This window comes from Mus caroli, chromosome 18 (assembly GCF_900094665.2).
Source record: "Mus caroli chromosome 18, CAROLI_EIJ_v1.1, whole genome shotgun sequence".
Classification (NCBI taxonomy): domain Eukaryota; kingdom Metazoa; phylum Chordata; class Mammalia; order Rodentia; family Muridae; genus Mus; species Mus caroli.
Genome location: NC_034587.1, coordinates 34981727 through 34996224, shown reverse-complemented (window position 1 = coordinate 34996224; position 14498 = coordinate 34981727). Strand labels below are relative to the sequence as shown.

The 14498-nt window shown below is 44.9% G+C and overlaps 1 protein-coding gene across 18 annotated transcripts in view; it reads right to left on the bottom strand.

Annotated features, from left to right (window-relative positions):
• Nucleotides 1-14498, bottom strand: part of LOC110284891 (protocadherin gamma-A4) — a 182533-nt gene that overhangs the window by 32068 nt on the left and 135967 nt on the right. Inside the window, exon 1 of one of the 18 annotated variants that reach the window (XM_021150862.2) lies at nt 553-3170. The exons of the other annotated variants lie outside the window; for them this stretch is intronic. Within the exon in view, the coding sequence (XP_021006521.1) occupies nt 553-2982 (2430 nt within the window). The 5' untranslated portion in view covers nt 2983-3170. Of the gene's footprint in view, nt 1-552; nt 3171-14498 lie in introns of those variants that run through there. 18 annotated transcript variants of the gene reach the window in all.

Below are 14498 nucleotides of genomic sequence, written 5' to 3'. Positions count from 1 at the left end.
AAAGAATATTAGTTTAGAGGCAGGTGGATCTCTGAGTCTGAGGCCAGCCTGGTCTACATAGTGGGTTCCAGGACAGCCTCAGACAGCCAAACAACTCCTAAAACACATTAGTTTTAATATAGAAGTTGTAGCAGGCACTTGAAAGGTGACTAGACAAGGTAGTTTTTCTACTGACACTAGTTAGAGGTGTCCAGGAGCTCATTTCCAAAGCAAACCCTATCAAGCTAAGCTCTGAGTGCTGAGATCAAGTGCCCTTAGCATGGCTGGTTAGTTGTGATGGCAAAAGGGTACTGAGGGTGTGAACTGAGTTCACAAATGTGTCAAGCAAGTATCACCATCTTGACATAGGACCACAAAGCACAGTCTAGTCAGCCACTTCCCCCTAAAGGCACTGTTTGATCTAGGAAGGGTAGGTCAAAGTCTGGAAGCACGCACAGAAAAACATCACTATCGTTCAAAGCAACAGTAACAACAAAACAGACCCATACCTCTCTGAACGAGGTACAGGAATCACAAGCATTAAAGTTTCAGAGACGACTTGCTAACACTTACCTGTCCAGGGGGGGCGCTCTCTGCACCCAACACCTGTCTATAGAACACTGGATCGCAACTTCGCAGCGTGTTCTGGCGGCTGGCCAGTGGGCTGGCCGCACCAGGCTTCTTCAGCAGTGGGTCGCTGCGGCGAGAGTCCGTGGTGAGGTACACCTGATGGTACAGGTGCGGTGGCATTAGGCCTCCTCGCACCGCGTCTGCGTGCAAGGAGGGCCCTGGGGTTCGGTACAGGGAGCTCACTGGAGCTCGGTAGAGGTCCCTAGACCGCTTCCACTTGTAAACTTTGAATATGATCACTCCCAACACTGTGACTGCGAATCCCACAGAGACCAAGATTAGAGAAAGAAGGAGATAAAAGGTGAGATTTTTGTTCTGTTCTCGGGGAGCTGAGCCAGAAGGGAACTCGGCCCGGGCTTCCGGAGACTCCTCAGTTACTGACACAGTCAGGGTGGCGGTGGTGGAAAGCAATGGTTCTCCATTGTCTGAGATCAAGACTGTGAGAATCTGCCTTGGTGAATCTGTGTCCTGGATTGGGCGGGCAGTGCTGATCTGACCCGTGTGAAGCCCCACGGCAAAAAGGCTCTGGTTGGGGGCTCCCAAGAGGCTGTAGGAGAGCCAGGCATTGTGCCCTGCATCTGCGTCCCAGCCTACCACCCGTGAGACCACGTGGCCCGCAGCTGTACCTCGAGGCAGCATCTCCACCGAACTCTGACCAGGCCGGGGATACAGGACCTGGGGGGCGTTGTCATTGCGGTCAGTAACAAATATGTTCACGCTGATGTTAGTGGCCAAGACTGGGGTACCTCCGTCGTTTATATGAGCTGTTAGTTGGAACTCTCTCTGATCCTCATAGTCCAGGGGTACTAAGGTAGTCAAGACTCCATTGTCACGATTTATTGTGAAATAGCGACCCACGAGCCCAGTTTCCGCTCCTGGTTCCAAGAGAAAGAAGGAAAGGCGGGCATTGGGCGGGGCGTCGGGGTCCCAGACACTTAGGTTTAATATAGGAACTCCGGGTAGGTTATTTTCCTCAACATAAACGTCGTAGGAGGATTGGGACGACTGAGGAGGATTGTCGTTGATGTCGGACACTTGGACCTTCACTGTTGTAAGAGCTGAGAGAGAGGGGATTCCCGAGTCTCGAGCTGTGATGCTGAGATTGTATTCTGGCATGGTCTCACGATCCAGGGCTGCACTGGTTTTCAAAGTGAAGTAATTCTTGAGGGAAGAAGTCAGGCTAAAGGGGAGACCGGGTGGAACCTCGCAGGTCACCAACCCGTTCTCTCCAGCATCCAGATCAGTTACACTGAGCAAAGCAATGACAGTCCCCAGAGGAGCATCCTCAGGGACAGGGCTGTATACAGAGGTGACTGTGATTTCCGGGGCATTGTCATTTACATCTACAACCTCTACAAGTACTTTGCAATGCGCTCCTTCGGGATTGGCACCTTTGTCTTTGGCCTGGATGTAAATCTCATGGAGTTTGGTGTCTTCGAAGTCCAGGCGACCCTTGATTGTCAGCACCCCGGTTACGAGGTCTAAAGCGAATAGTTCCCGCACCCCAGCACGATTGTGGCTGCCAAAGGAGTAAACGATCTCTCCGTTGAGGCCCTCATCCAGGTCAGTTGCAAGAACCTGGGCGACGCGCGTGCCTGGGGGTGCATCCTCCCGGACGCGCGCCCGATACAAAGACTGATTGAAGGCAGGCGCATTGTCATTCGCGTCCAGCACTGTGATACGAATTGGAAGGGTGGCGGAGCGAGCTGGGGTTCCTCCATCCAGCGCGGTCAGTACCAACTGGACACTTGGCTCCCGTTCCCAATCTAGGGCGCGCTCCAGGACCAGCTCCGCATATTTCGTGCCGTCTTCTCGAGTCTGCACGCGGAGCGCAAAGTACTCGTTGTGGCTCAGCTCATAGGTTTGTAAAGAGTTGCTCCCCACATCGGGATCGTGCGCGCTCTCGAGCGGAAAGCGCGTCCCCGGCGCCAAGGCCTCGCTAATCTCCAATTTCATTTCCCCGGTGGGGAAAGAGGGATTGTTGTCGTTGATGTCCTGGACCACCACTTCCGCGCTGAACAGCTCCAGCGGGTTCTCTACCACCAACTCCAGAGTTACAGTGCAAGAGGGCAGCGTCCCGCACAGCTCCTCTCGGTCCAGTCGATCGTTGACGAACATCTCTCCAGTCTCCCAGTTCACCTCAAAGAACCTACGGCTAGCTCCGGACACCACCCGAAGCCGGCGGGCCGACAGACTGCCGAGATCCAAACCAAGATCCGTGACCACGTTACCCACGGGGAACCCCCTCTCTCTCTCTTCCAGGATCTCATAGTGAATGATGGTGGAAGCCTCGGTTAAGGCAGCTAGCAGAAGCAAAACTCCCACCGTTCTCCCGGGGCTTACCAGTCCGCTGCTCCGGGCCTCTGCGACCATCTCACTCAAAAGCAGCTCCTCTTGCCGGGGTCCAGGTGGTCCCGGAGGTCTGGCAGAGAAACTTTCAGCGGGTTAGCGCTTGGGCGCTGGGCGCCGAGTCCGACATGGCTTTCTGGGCGCCGCTGATTTGTTCGCCCGCTGTTCAGTCTCTGCCTCATCCCGGGGCGCCGAAGGGGGACGGGCCCGGGCCAGATCTCCAGCGTCTTCATTGGCCGACAGCGGCACACAGAGTCCCAGCCAATAACTGCACGAAGAATGCGCTAGCGCCGGGTTCTTTGAGCAGGACACGCGCTCGCGCCAGGAACTTCACTTTGCTCTGGCTGCTTTCCAGAGTTTCCTGTCCAGCGCTCAGCCAGCGCCAGGGGAGCAAACCCAATCTGCGGGCGGATCTGCCCACCTCCCGCCCCAGCCAGGCCCATTAAACACTTTAATCGTTATCTTTGATCGCAAGAAAGGGGAACGATTCAAGCCGAATACAACACAGCGTCGACTGGCAAAACGAGAGCAAATTGGGTCTGTTGGAGGGCAGAGGAAGCGGCGGACTCTGCTTGGAAGGAGGAATGAGTATTTCTGGGGAGATTTATATTATCACTTTTATGGGCCGTGCGATATATGTAGTTTACAGGTAGATTCTGACTTTGAGTGTATGAGGGTTTATTCTCCAGCATACGTCCGTCCCCTCCCCCAAACCCCACAGTTTTATCTTTTTCCAAATGGAGGCTAGCAGTCCTTACTTTCTCAGTAGAACAAATCAAGAAAGAGTACTGCTATCTGTTTGTCTTAACTCTGTTTTGAGATTTTTAAAAATAAAATTAAGAAATTAAATCCTTTAAAATTGGATGCCATTGTTGTTTTCAAGGATGCTCTTTAAGGAACAAAAGGCAACGTGAAATTTCCCTATCTGTCTTTTTTTCTTTTTCTTTTTCTTTTTTCCCAACCGTGTAATAGTAATTGGTTTAAACACGACCTCTCAAATACTCTGTTCCGGGATTAATCATTTTCCAAAGGTTCTGGGTTCATGTTACATTGCTAATAAAGAAATCTCCCTCAGAGAGAGAAGGGGAGGGGCCAGGCCTTATGGTACCCAGGACCTCCCATCAAGCGATAGTAGCAACACTCTATAGACTCACTAGAGAAACACAAAGCTTTAGTCACAGAATAAGGAGTTCTACATTTAGAATTGTACACACTACCCTCCATCCCCAAAAGCAGTGGTTAGGATAAGGAACTGGAGTTAGCTATGAAATGATGCTGAGTTTGCCTCTATGTTTTGGACAAGAAACTAACCCGAGGGCTTCTAGAATCCCACCCTGTTCATAAGCAGATAAAAGTGCTTGGTACAAAGTAAGCCTCAATTAATGGTGAAAAGCAATCCATTCAGTGCTACGTGTGAAGTGTTAAGAGCCTCACACTATTTTCTAAGTAAGTGCCTTGTCTGTTCTGACCTGTAACTAAGTCTTAATCACATGCAGTGCGGGAGATACCCAGAAACGGGATTTTTTTTCCCCCTGATGAAATGAAAAGCCTCAGTACTAACCCTATGCTCCACCCCACCCCACGCCACAGTTCTAAAGTCAGACGAGGTGGCACATGCTTGTCGTCCTGAGGCAGGATGAGCTCCAGACTGGGCTCCCCCTCCAAAAGAAAAAAATAAAAACTAAAGCAAACTCAGTGTAAAATACTTAGATGACGACTGGCTAGACTACCAAGAGTTGTGATCTGCATCAAGGAGGTGGATACATCAGAATTTAGATTCTGGAATACAGTCCAGCTACTTGCTACTAAGTGTGTGAACCAGTGTCATAGGCAGGCACTGGGGGCTTGTCAGCTGTGAAGAATTTGCACTTTACCAAAATACCTGGCTGGCGAGAAGACACATTAAAGTTTAATAAGAGCTAAATTTGGTGGATTACTCAGAGATGTGCCGATTTAACTTTTTTTTTTTTTTGGTCTGTTCACTATCACAAAAGTTACAATTTAGATTCTGAAAGCTTGAAAGCTTTGAGGGGAGGGGGTTGGGGGCTGAATCCAAGGCCTTAAGCATGTTAAACAAAACAAGTATTTAATGTCTGAGTTACACATTCCTACACACAGAAAACCAGCTTTTAAAAATGTAGGCCGTTCTCCTTAATGGTAAGGCCCAGAGCTCTAAGACCTTCTCATAAACCAGCAGAAGTCCCCGAGATTCCTTCTCCACAGTGGGTGGGATAAGATTCCCCAATATCCAATTAGGTCATGTATTTCTCTCAGGTACTCCTCGATAGCACAGCATGGTGTTTCTCTTGAAATACAATAGCAGACCCTTTGTATGGAGTCCACATACACACACACACACACACACACACACACACACACACACACACACACACACACACACACACACACACACACACACACACACACACACACATACAGGCCTCCATTTTCCCAGCCTCTACTCCACTGCAGAACTTTCAATGTGGTCATTATCCATGGAAGACCCTTTGTGCCCAAGGCCTTCATCTAGGCTATTTTTCTCCCTGCAAAGTGTCTTTTCCTTTTGCTTGTTTATATTCCAAACCTTTTATGTCTCAACAAACACAATACCAACCAACTGAATAGGGGCCTAGTCCAGTTGGTAAACTATACCAGGCCCTGGGTTTGATATGCAGACTTTATCGTTAGCTACAAAGAATTTGAGGCTAATCTGAGCAATATGAGACTCTATCTCAAAACAAGATACAACAACAATTTAAGGTTTCAGTTAAAAGCAGGATGCTTTGTTTTAGCCTCTTGGGACACCTATCACAACTTAAGATTTTATTGATTTTTATTGGTTATACTAATCACACAAGGTAAGGGGAGCCGCTGTGGCATTTCTATACATGCACGTGATGGACATTTACCATGTTTCCCCTACTAACCTTTATCCTTTCCTCCCATTGCTTCCACCTACCTCCCCAACAACCCTCCCTTCATTTTTATATCCTCTCCTCTCACTCCACCTCCAGATTCCACTTCCGAGAGAAAACGTGATATTTGTTTTTACAAAGTTGGTTTATTCCACCTAAGCAGAAATAATAGGAAGAACTGACAGATTGGATTGCATTAAATTATTTTCTAAACATGTATACTTATCCCATACCAAAAAAAAATGAAAAGGAGAAGAAATCACTAGGACAGGAATGGTACCATTTCTGATGATGGTATGTATTCTCCCCACACCCTGTCACATAAGTACTGTATGTGTGTATGCTGTGTATGTGTGCACACATGCTCATAATGAGGATTTAAATGGTTCATTTACACATGCTAAGCACATACCATGCCACCCAACTACACCCCAATGCTTTCCTATTTATTATTATTATTATTATTATTATTATTATTGTTAGGAATCAAGCCCGGAGCCTTGTGGCAGACAAGCACAAGCACAGGAATAATTTAGTAACCTGAGATTCTAGTTGGCTATGATGTGCACACAATCATCTTCTAATAATAATGTGCTTGGCAGCCGGAGACCTTTACCTGCATACATTAAGCACATACACATCTCTCTGAATAGTGTATCCAGCAACTTAGTCCTAACACAGAACCTCCATCTGCATCGAGTTGCATGCACCCCTCCCCCATTCTGAACAATGGAGTAAAACTTTCCTCCTCTTAAAGACCATCCGACTTAGAGTCTCTTCCGTTGTACTCCACGTTTCTCATGGTGCATGAATGGAAAGGCTGACTCCTCCTAAACTGTTTCTAGGTGTGTGTGCTATAAGGCAAAACTGTGTTCCTAAGTGAACTTTTAGGGATGCTTCCCTATTTAACACATTACCCCTGTGCACAACCAGGCAGGCACATAATTAAAATCAGATGCATTATAGGAAGGGATATTTACAATAAAAATGGTCATGACCTAATCCATCAATCAAAACAGAGAACCATCCAAACTATGCCCTTAGCAACCAGCTCCTCCCCCCTGCCCCGCCCCAGGAAAAGAAGCCCCAGGCAATAACCTGATGCCCTTGGGTACCTCCATTGTGATAGCGGGCTGTCAATCTTGATAATATAATATTTTTTCATCTGTACTATTCCTTTGCTTTTGAATAAAGTTTCCTGGCTACTTTGCAGCCTGTGTGGGTTTTTTATTTTATTCTTGAATAAGAGGCAAAAACCCTGGAACCCCACCAGCTCAGACCCTAACTACTGGTAACAATGTCAGCACAGGAGCTGGCCAAATGCTCTGCTTCTGACTTCACAATACCAGGCCCTAAATACTTTTAAAAAATACTTGTTTATTTTTATTTTATATGCATGAATGCTTTTGGCTGCATGCATGTACACTATGTGTGTGCTTACTGCCTTTAGAGTCCGGAAGAAGTCACTGGGCCCTCTGAACTAGTGTTACAGGTGGGTATGAACTGCCATGTAAGAGCTAGAATCCGAACCCGGGTTCTCTGCAAGAACAGTGGGTGATTTTAACTTCTGAGTCATCTCTAGAGACTCCCCAGATACTTTTAAATGTAATAGCTTTCATATTAATGCCATAGTGACGAGCTGTACCGTAACCAAGGAGTACAGACCTATACACACATCCATCTGAGTACAGTCATTTTTTCTAGAGAGCCCCTGCCCTCAGTGCTGGAGGCTGACATATCATCAGGATTTTCTAACCTCTAGGTTTTATCATTTCTGCTTTGTAATTTCAAGATATCTTGTGACCTATGAGATATAGGAAAAATAATTTAAAACAGGAAGTACAGTAGACAGTGAGGCTTCGGCAGAAAAAAAGAATCAGCTTCCAATTCTGGATGTTACCTTGTAGTTACTTAACTATGGGAAGTTTATTGTTTTTACTTTCAATATATTTTATTTTATTTTATTTTATTTTATTTTATTTTTTGGTTTTTCAAGACAGGGTTTCTCTGTGCAGTCCTGGCTGTTCTGGAACTCGCTCTGTAGACCAGGCTGGCCTCAAACTCAGAAATCCACCTGCCTCTGCCTCCCAAGTGCTGGGATTAAAGGCGTGCACCACCACTGCCCGGCTAATATATTTTATTCTTATGGAGCTGGGGATTGACTGTGTAGGGCTTTGAACATACTAGAGAAGCATTGTTCCTCTGAGCTACAAAGGCACACATTTTTTATTTTTAACTTCTATTCTCTTTCTTTGCGAACTAGAAATAACAGTGTCAGCTGTATAACTTCAGGGACCTGAATCAACTTCAGATCTTTTCAGTAACCATACTTGGTTAGTTGCATGGTATTTTAGAACTCACACACAGCTCAAGGATATTTTAACGAATTCATTCAACCAACACCTTACTACCCTCACCCCCACATTTTCCCTCCTACTTGTACAGTTTTTGCCCTACTTTTAACCTCCAGGAACCCCATATCCACTCTCTGTCTTTGTGGCTTTTGCCTTTTTTTAAGAAAAAGGAGATTAAACCCAGGGGCCTGCTAAGCTAGTGCTCTATCCCTGAGCTACACCTTTGGTTCCATGGTTTTAATTTCATAGGATTTCTGTTAAAAAGGAATAGCAGACAGCCATTGCAGTGCATTGACCTCCAGAGAGAAAGAGAGAGCCCTGGAAAATTGGGCTTTATGGAGGACAGACAAATAGAAGTGGAGCGTCCTGGGCATTGGTGACGTCACAAAGAAAAGAGGCGAGGTGGGGCAGAGCGCCCGCGGCTTTTATGAAAGGCTGCTGTTTAGCTGAACTGAAATGTGCCACAGGAAAGATGAAAGCTTCACACAGAGAAAGGGGAGCCGTCCCAGACAAAAAATAGCAGGAAAAGGAGGACAAGGAAGATGAAGGAAAGGGAGATGGATACGATTAGATGTGGTCCCAGCACCGTGTTTTTCTTGTTTGTTTGTTTGTTTCTTGTGTACAATGCTACCCCTCCCCCCTCTGCTGGATGCAACTCCACTTTTAAAAAATTCATTATATTATTATTATTATTATTATTATTGATACAGGGTTTCTCTGTGTATCTCTGGCTGTCCTGGAATTCACTTTACCGACCAGGCTGGCTCCAACTCAACTGTGTCTGCCTTCTCACTGCTGGGATTAAAGGTGTGTGCCACCACTTCCCATCTAACACAACCTTTTTAAAGAAAAGAATCTGAAGTATGAAACTGTGTCAAATTTGTTTCTAAACTGAAATCTCCCCGCCTCCTCTTGAGACAAGGTCTCAGGATGCAGTTCTTATTGGCCTGAAACTCACTATGTAGACCAGGTTGGTCTCAAAGTCACAGAGACTGAAAAGGCATGAGGCCTGCAGTGTGTATGTGTGTGTGTGTGTGTGTGTGTGTGTGTGTGTGTGTGTTTCCAATACCTCTAGCCTTCACAGTAACCATTTACTTTGCCTGCTATTGGGGTTGCATAAGAATTTAAAGCTGCCGAAATTACACGGGGATGGCACTTTTCAGTGTTCCCTGATGATGCTCATATAAAGTAATTGTTCTGCTAGGCGATGCCACTTTGTAATTGAAAAACAAAACAAACAAACAAACAAAAAAACCAATGTCAGAATCAGCTGTTTTTCTGATATTCTGAAGGTTTCCAGGTATATATATATATATATATATATATATATATATATATATATATATATAATTTTTTGTAAGGAAAGGAAGAATGAAAATATGTACTCTTCTGTATCCAGCTTCTTGAGCATATTGTCAGCTCCAGTGTTGATTTCACCCTCGATTCTATTCTTCCTCTAAATTTTTTTCACCCAGCAAGTGGTACTTCGTGTGGGGTTGGAAATTTAGGAGCCACATTTTAGCATCTTCTGCATCACCACATCTAGTTTATTACCAATCCGTACCAATGCTGCTGTGTGTGCATGTGTGTGCTTGTGTGAGAGCTCATGTGTGAGAGCTCATGTGTATGTGTCCATATGTGTGTGTGTCTTGTTTCACTGTCCTAGAAATTGAATTCAAGGCCTTATGCATGCTAAGCAGGTATTCCATCACTAATGGAATGCCAGTCCCAAGCGGTATGTGTGTACTACCACATTTGGCTTTCAAAGTGTACTTTGCTTTTAAATTTTGACATTTATTTTTATTTTATGTGTATGGATATTTGTCTGCATGTATGTCTGTGTACCCAAGGAGGCCAGAAAAAGGTATTGGATTCCCTGAAAGTGCCATTACTGACAATTGCTAACCACTGTGTGAGTTGGGAATTGAACCCAGGACCTCTGGAAGAGCAACCACTGAGCCGTCTTTCCAGGCCCACAAGGAACATTTTTAAAACTACCCATCATTTCCTCTGTCAGCTGCAACCCTTTCACTCAAAGCCCCTTTAGATACTAGGAAACTTTCCTTTCTGATATCTTCACTCTGTCTTCCATTTCACATACAAAAACCTGGCACTTCCTCCAGACATGTGCATTAAAAATATGCACTCTCCTTGCTGAACAATGCTTGACACTAAAGCTGACTATAAAATTGTCTGTGCTAACGTAAAATAAAATTAAGGAGCTTAAATGTAAAATAAAATTGTGGAATTATGACAACAGGGAATTAACCCTGGGCTGGGGCCTTTCAAGTGTGGGTTCCTTCTTAATGTAGAGCTCTGTGTGACTTAATGGGCCCCACCCATGACAATGCCTCTGCCCGAACAGCATGCTAAGGTCAAATGAGGAGATGATTTGAGGAGAATCACAATAAAAATAGATAATCGTATTACCAAACAAACATGCATCCCGGTTTACACAGCGGGGAGGTTCAAGGATTTGGTAGAAAATCTGAATGATTTAGCTTTAATATTTAATATTTACCTCAGGCTTACCTGAATATTTTAGATGCTTTGATTTGAAAAGATAATCTGTAAATTTAAGTAAATTTGTAATATCTCATTCTGTCTACTTGCAGAACAAAAAAGAGATTTCATAACTATTGTGGGGACAGGAGGGAGGTCAGAGGTCAGGAGCATGAGGACAAGGGCTTGGATCCTAGCTCCACCCCCTCCATGGTGGCCATAGCCACCTGCAATGAGCTCCAGGTGATCCATGGCCTCTGGCCCCACGAGCACCCGAATTCATGTGTATGTCCCATACATCACATGCACACACACGAGCACACACACACACACATACACACACCCCTAAATAGAAACAACAATAATGGTTTTAGAAGTCAAAGGGTTTGTGTTTTCTTGCTTGTTTTGAAGCAGGTTTCATGTGGCCCAGGCTGATCTGGAACTCACTCTATAGCTGCAGATAACCTTGAGTTGTTTTGTATTGTCTTGTTTTTCAAGACAGGGTTTCTCTGTATAGCCCTGGCTGTCCTGGAACTCACTCTGTAGACCAGGCTGGCCTTGAACTCAGAGACCTGCTTCCCTCTGCTTCCCAAGTGCTGGGATGAAAAGTGTGCACCACTCCGCTCCACAGACCTTGATCCTCCTCCCTATATCTTCTGAGTAATTCACTTCATTGTGTAGACCAGGCTGGCCTCAGCCTCAGATATCCCTCTGCCTTTGCCTTCCAAGTGCTGGGATTAAAGGTGTGTGCCTGGCTGAAAATTGCTATTTTATAATTTGCAGTATTAAGTAATTTTATTTTATAATCGTTTATGTGTGGTTTTGTGTGCGTGTGTGTGTGTGTGCGCGTGCGCATGTGTGCCTGTGTGCCTTGAACGCCTGCTTTTCTTGCCTCTCTTCTAAGTGCTAGGATTAGAGGTATGTATCATCATATCTGGAAAGAAAAAAATACATAAACAGACTCAAACATATGAAAAGCTAATTATATTCACACGATGAAATATACTAATTAAAGCCATTTTGAGAAGTGTAAATCAGACTGACAGAAATTTACAGTTTGACAACACACTGTGTAGACGAGACTTAGGGATAACAGGCTGTTTAATTTAGTGAATGAAGGGATATAAAGAAGTGTGGCCTGGATGGAGCAAAATTGTTCAACCTTCTAGCGAAGCTTCACATACATTTGCTCCTTAACCCAGAAACTACACTAATATAAATTTAACCTGAATATACATCTCAAAAAGTAAAATAAGGGTTGCAGATGCATGCCTTTAATCCCAAACTCTGGAGGCAGAGTCACGCAGAGCTCTGTGGGTTTGAGGCCACCCTGGTCTACAGTTCCAGTACAGCCAAGGCTACATAGTGAGATCCTGTCTCAAAATAAATAAACATTTAAAATATTTAAAAAAAATAAATCTTAGCTGCAAAGTGGTGGCTCCTACTAATCCCAGCACTCAGGAGGTAGAAGCCAGCAGGACTCTGCGAGTTTGAGGCCAACCTGGTCTACAGAGCAAGTTCCAGGACAGCCAGGGCTATATAGAGAAAAGAAAATGAAACAACAAAAATAAATAAATCTTTGAAAGTATAAGTATATGCATATAAGTGTATCAGATTATTCTTTAGAATCTTTTTTTTTTTTTTTTTTTTTGAGACAGGGTTTCTCTGTGTAGCCCTGGCTGTCCGGAACTCACTCTGTAGACCAGGCTGGCCTCGAACTCAGAAATTGGCCTGCCTCTGCNTCCCAAGTGCTGGGATTAAAGGCGTGCACCACCACCGCCTGGCCCTTAGAATCATTTTTAATTGCAGAATATTGGAAACTACCTAAATGACAAGTTATAGATGGTTGAAAAGACTGGGGTACATGCATATACAATGGAAGTTGTGAAAGTATTTTAAAAATGAAGGTCCCTATAGGTTAACATGATTTCCAGGATATATAACTTTTGCTTTTTATCATGTGGAACAAGCTATCTACGTATAACAACAGCAGCAGCCGTAGCAGCAACAAAACCAATAAAAGGAATGGAAACAGGACTGGCCACAGTGTTGCCTCCTGCCTGATGATCAGAATTAAATCATCCAGGACCACATGGTGGAAGGACAGAGTTGAGACTGATGTAGGTTATCATCTGAGTTTCACAAATGCACAACAAATACACACACACACACACACACACAAAGGCACATGCACACGTACACAAACACACATGCACGCACATAAATTTAAAATTGTTTTTGTTTTTTGGTTTTTTTTTTTTGGTTTTTCGAGACAGGGTTTCTCTGTATAGCCCTGGCTGTCCTGGAACTCACTCTGTAGACCAGACCGGCCTTGAACTCAGAAATCCACCTGCCTCTGCCTCCCAAGTGCTGGGATTAAAGGCGTGCGCCACCACTGCCCGTCTTAAAATTGTTAAAAAGGAATCTTGAGAAGGATCGCCTTGAGTGTTTGAACATGCAGAAGTTGATATTCCGCTAGAGCCGGACGTGAGTGAGCACCATGGAGACGTAAACTGAAGAATTCCTGGAGATCCTAGGGGCCTTGGAGTGAATGTGCCGCTTCCATTCAGAGAGAACTGAACTCCTCCTCAACACTCACATCAATAAAAAAAGAGGCCAAGATTCAGTAGGAGGGTTAAGTCAGATCACAGCAAAAGCTACTATAGACCAATCCTAAGAAACCTTATAAGCATGAACCTGAAAAGTGCTCCTCAAAGCTAACTTTACTCCTTCTTAAAGAAAGAGTTACATAGCCCCAAACCCAACAGGGTAACATTTACAATACGTCATTCACTGACCAGACCAGCATCTGTCACACAGTTGGCCATCTCCTGCCCACCCCACCCCTGGCCTTAAAAGGGTAGACTGGAGGTGAGAACAGCATTGCCAACTCAGTCCCAAGCTCACCCAGAACTGTGGCCAGCAAGGAGCACTGAGCTCTGGAAGGAATGCCCAGGGATGTGCAAATCCCATTATGGCTGGGGTCACCACAACATGAGGAACTGTATTAAAGGGTTGCAGCATTAGGAAGGTTGAGAACCTCTGCCTTAGAAGGATGAGACAGAAGAGACCCTACAGACAAGACCAGCCTATTAGACACTGAGGGTGATGATGCACATCTTTAATCTAGCATTCGGGAAGCAGAAGCAGACTGAGCTCTGTGAGTTCCAGGCCTGCCAAGGCTACATAGTGAGACCCTGTCTCAGAAGAACAAGAACAGAGTGGAAGCAAGAACAGAGCAGGAAGGAAAGGCCTGCCAAATCAGCCCTGGGTATGAAATGAAGGAGGAATAAATATGAAGAGACAGTGACTCTTCCCTTTTTATCCCTTTCCACTGATAAATACACTTCTATAATTTTACCTCCTAAACTAACTGGCTCTTAAGAAAATTGGTGAGTTTTTTTTTTACACTTACTGATGCACGTGTGTGTGTGTGTGTGTGTGTGTGTGTGTGCATGTGTATATATTCCTGAGTGTGTGTGCCTCAGTGTACAAATTGACTTCAGAGGACAACTTGCAGATGGATCCCAGGGATTGGACTCAGGTCATCAGGCCTGGTGGCAGGCTCATTTGTCCACTGAGCCATCTTGCTAACTCACAGGTGAAATTTTAAATTAACTATTGCTATATGCTCATAGTGGGCAGGTCTTTTGAGAGTGACTGTTTTTCATATGGTATTCTACTCTTAGGAGAGTACTGGGGATCAAGCCTGGTGCCCTGAATGCCACTTTTAGCCAAAAAAAAAAAAAAAAGAAGAAGAAGAAGAAGA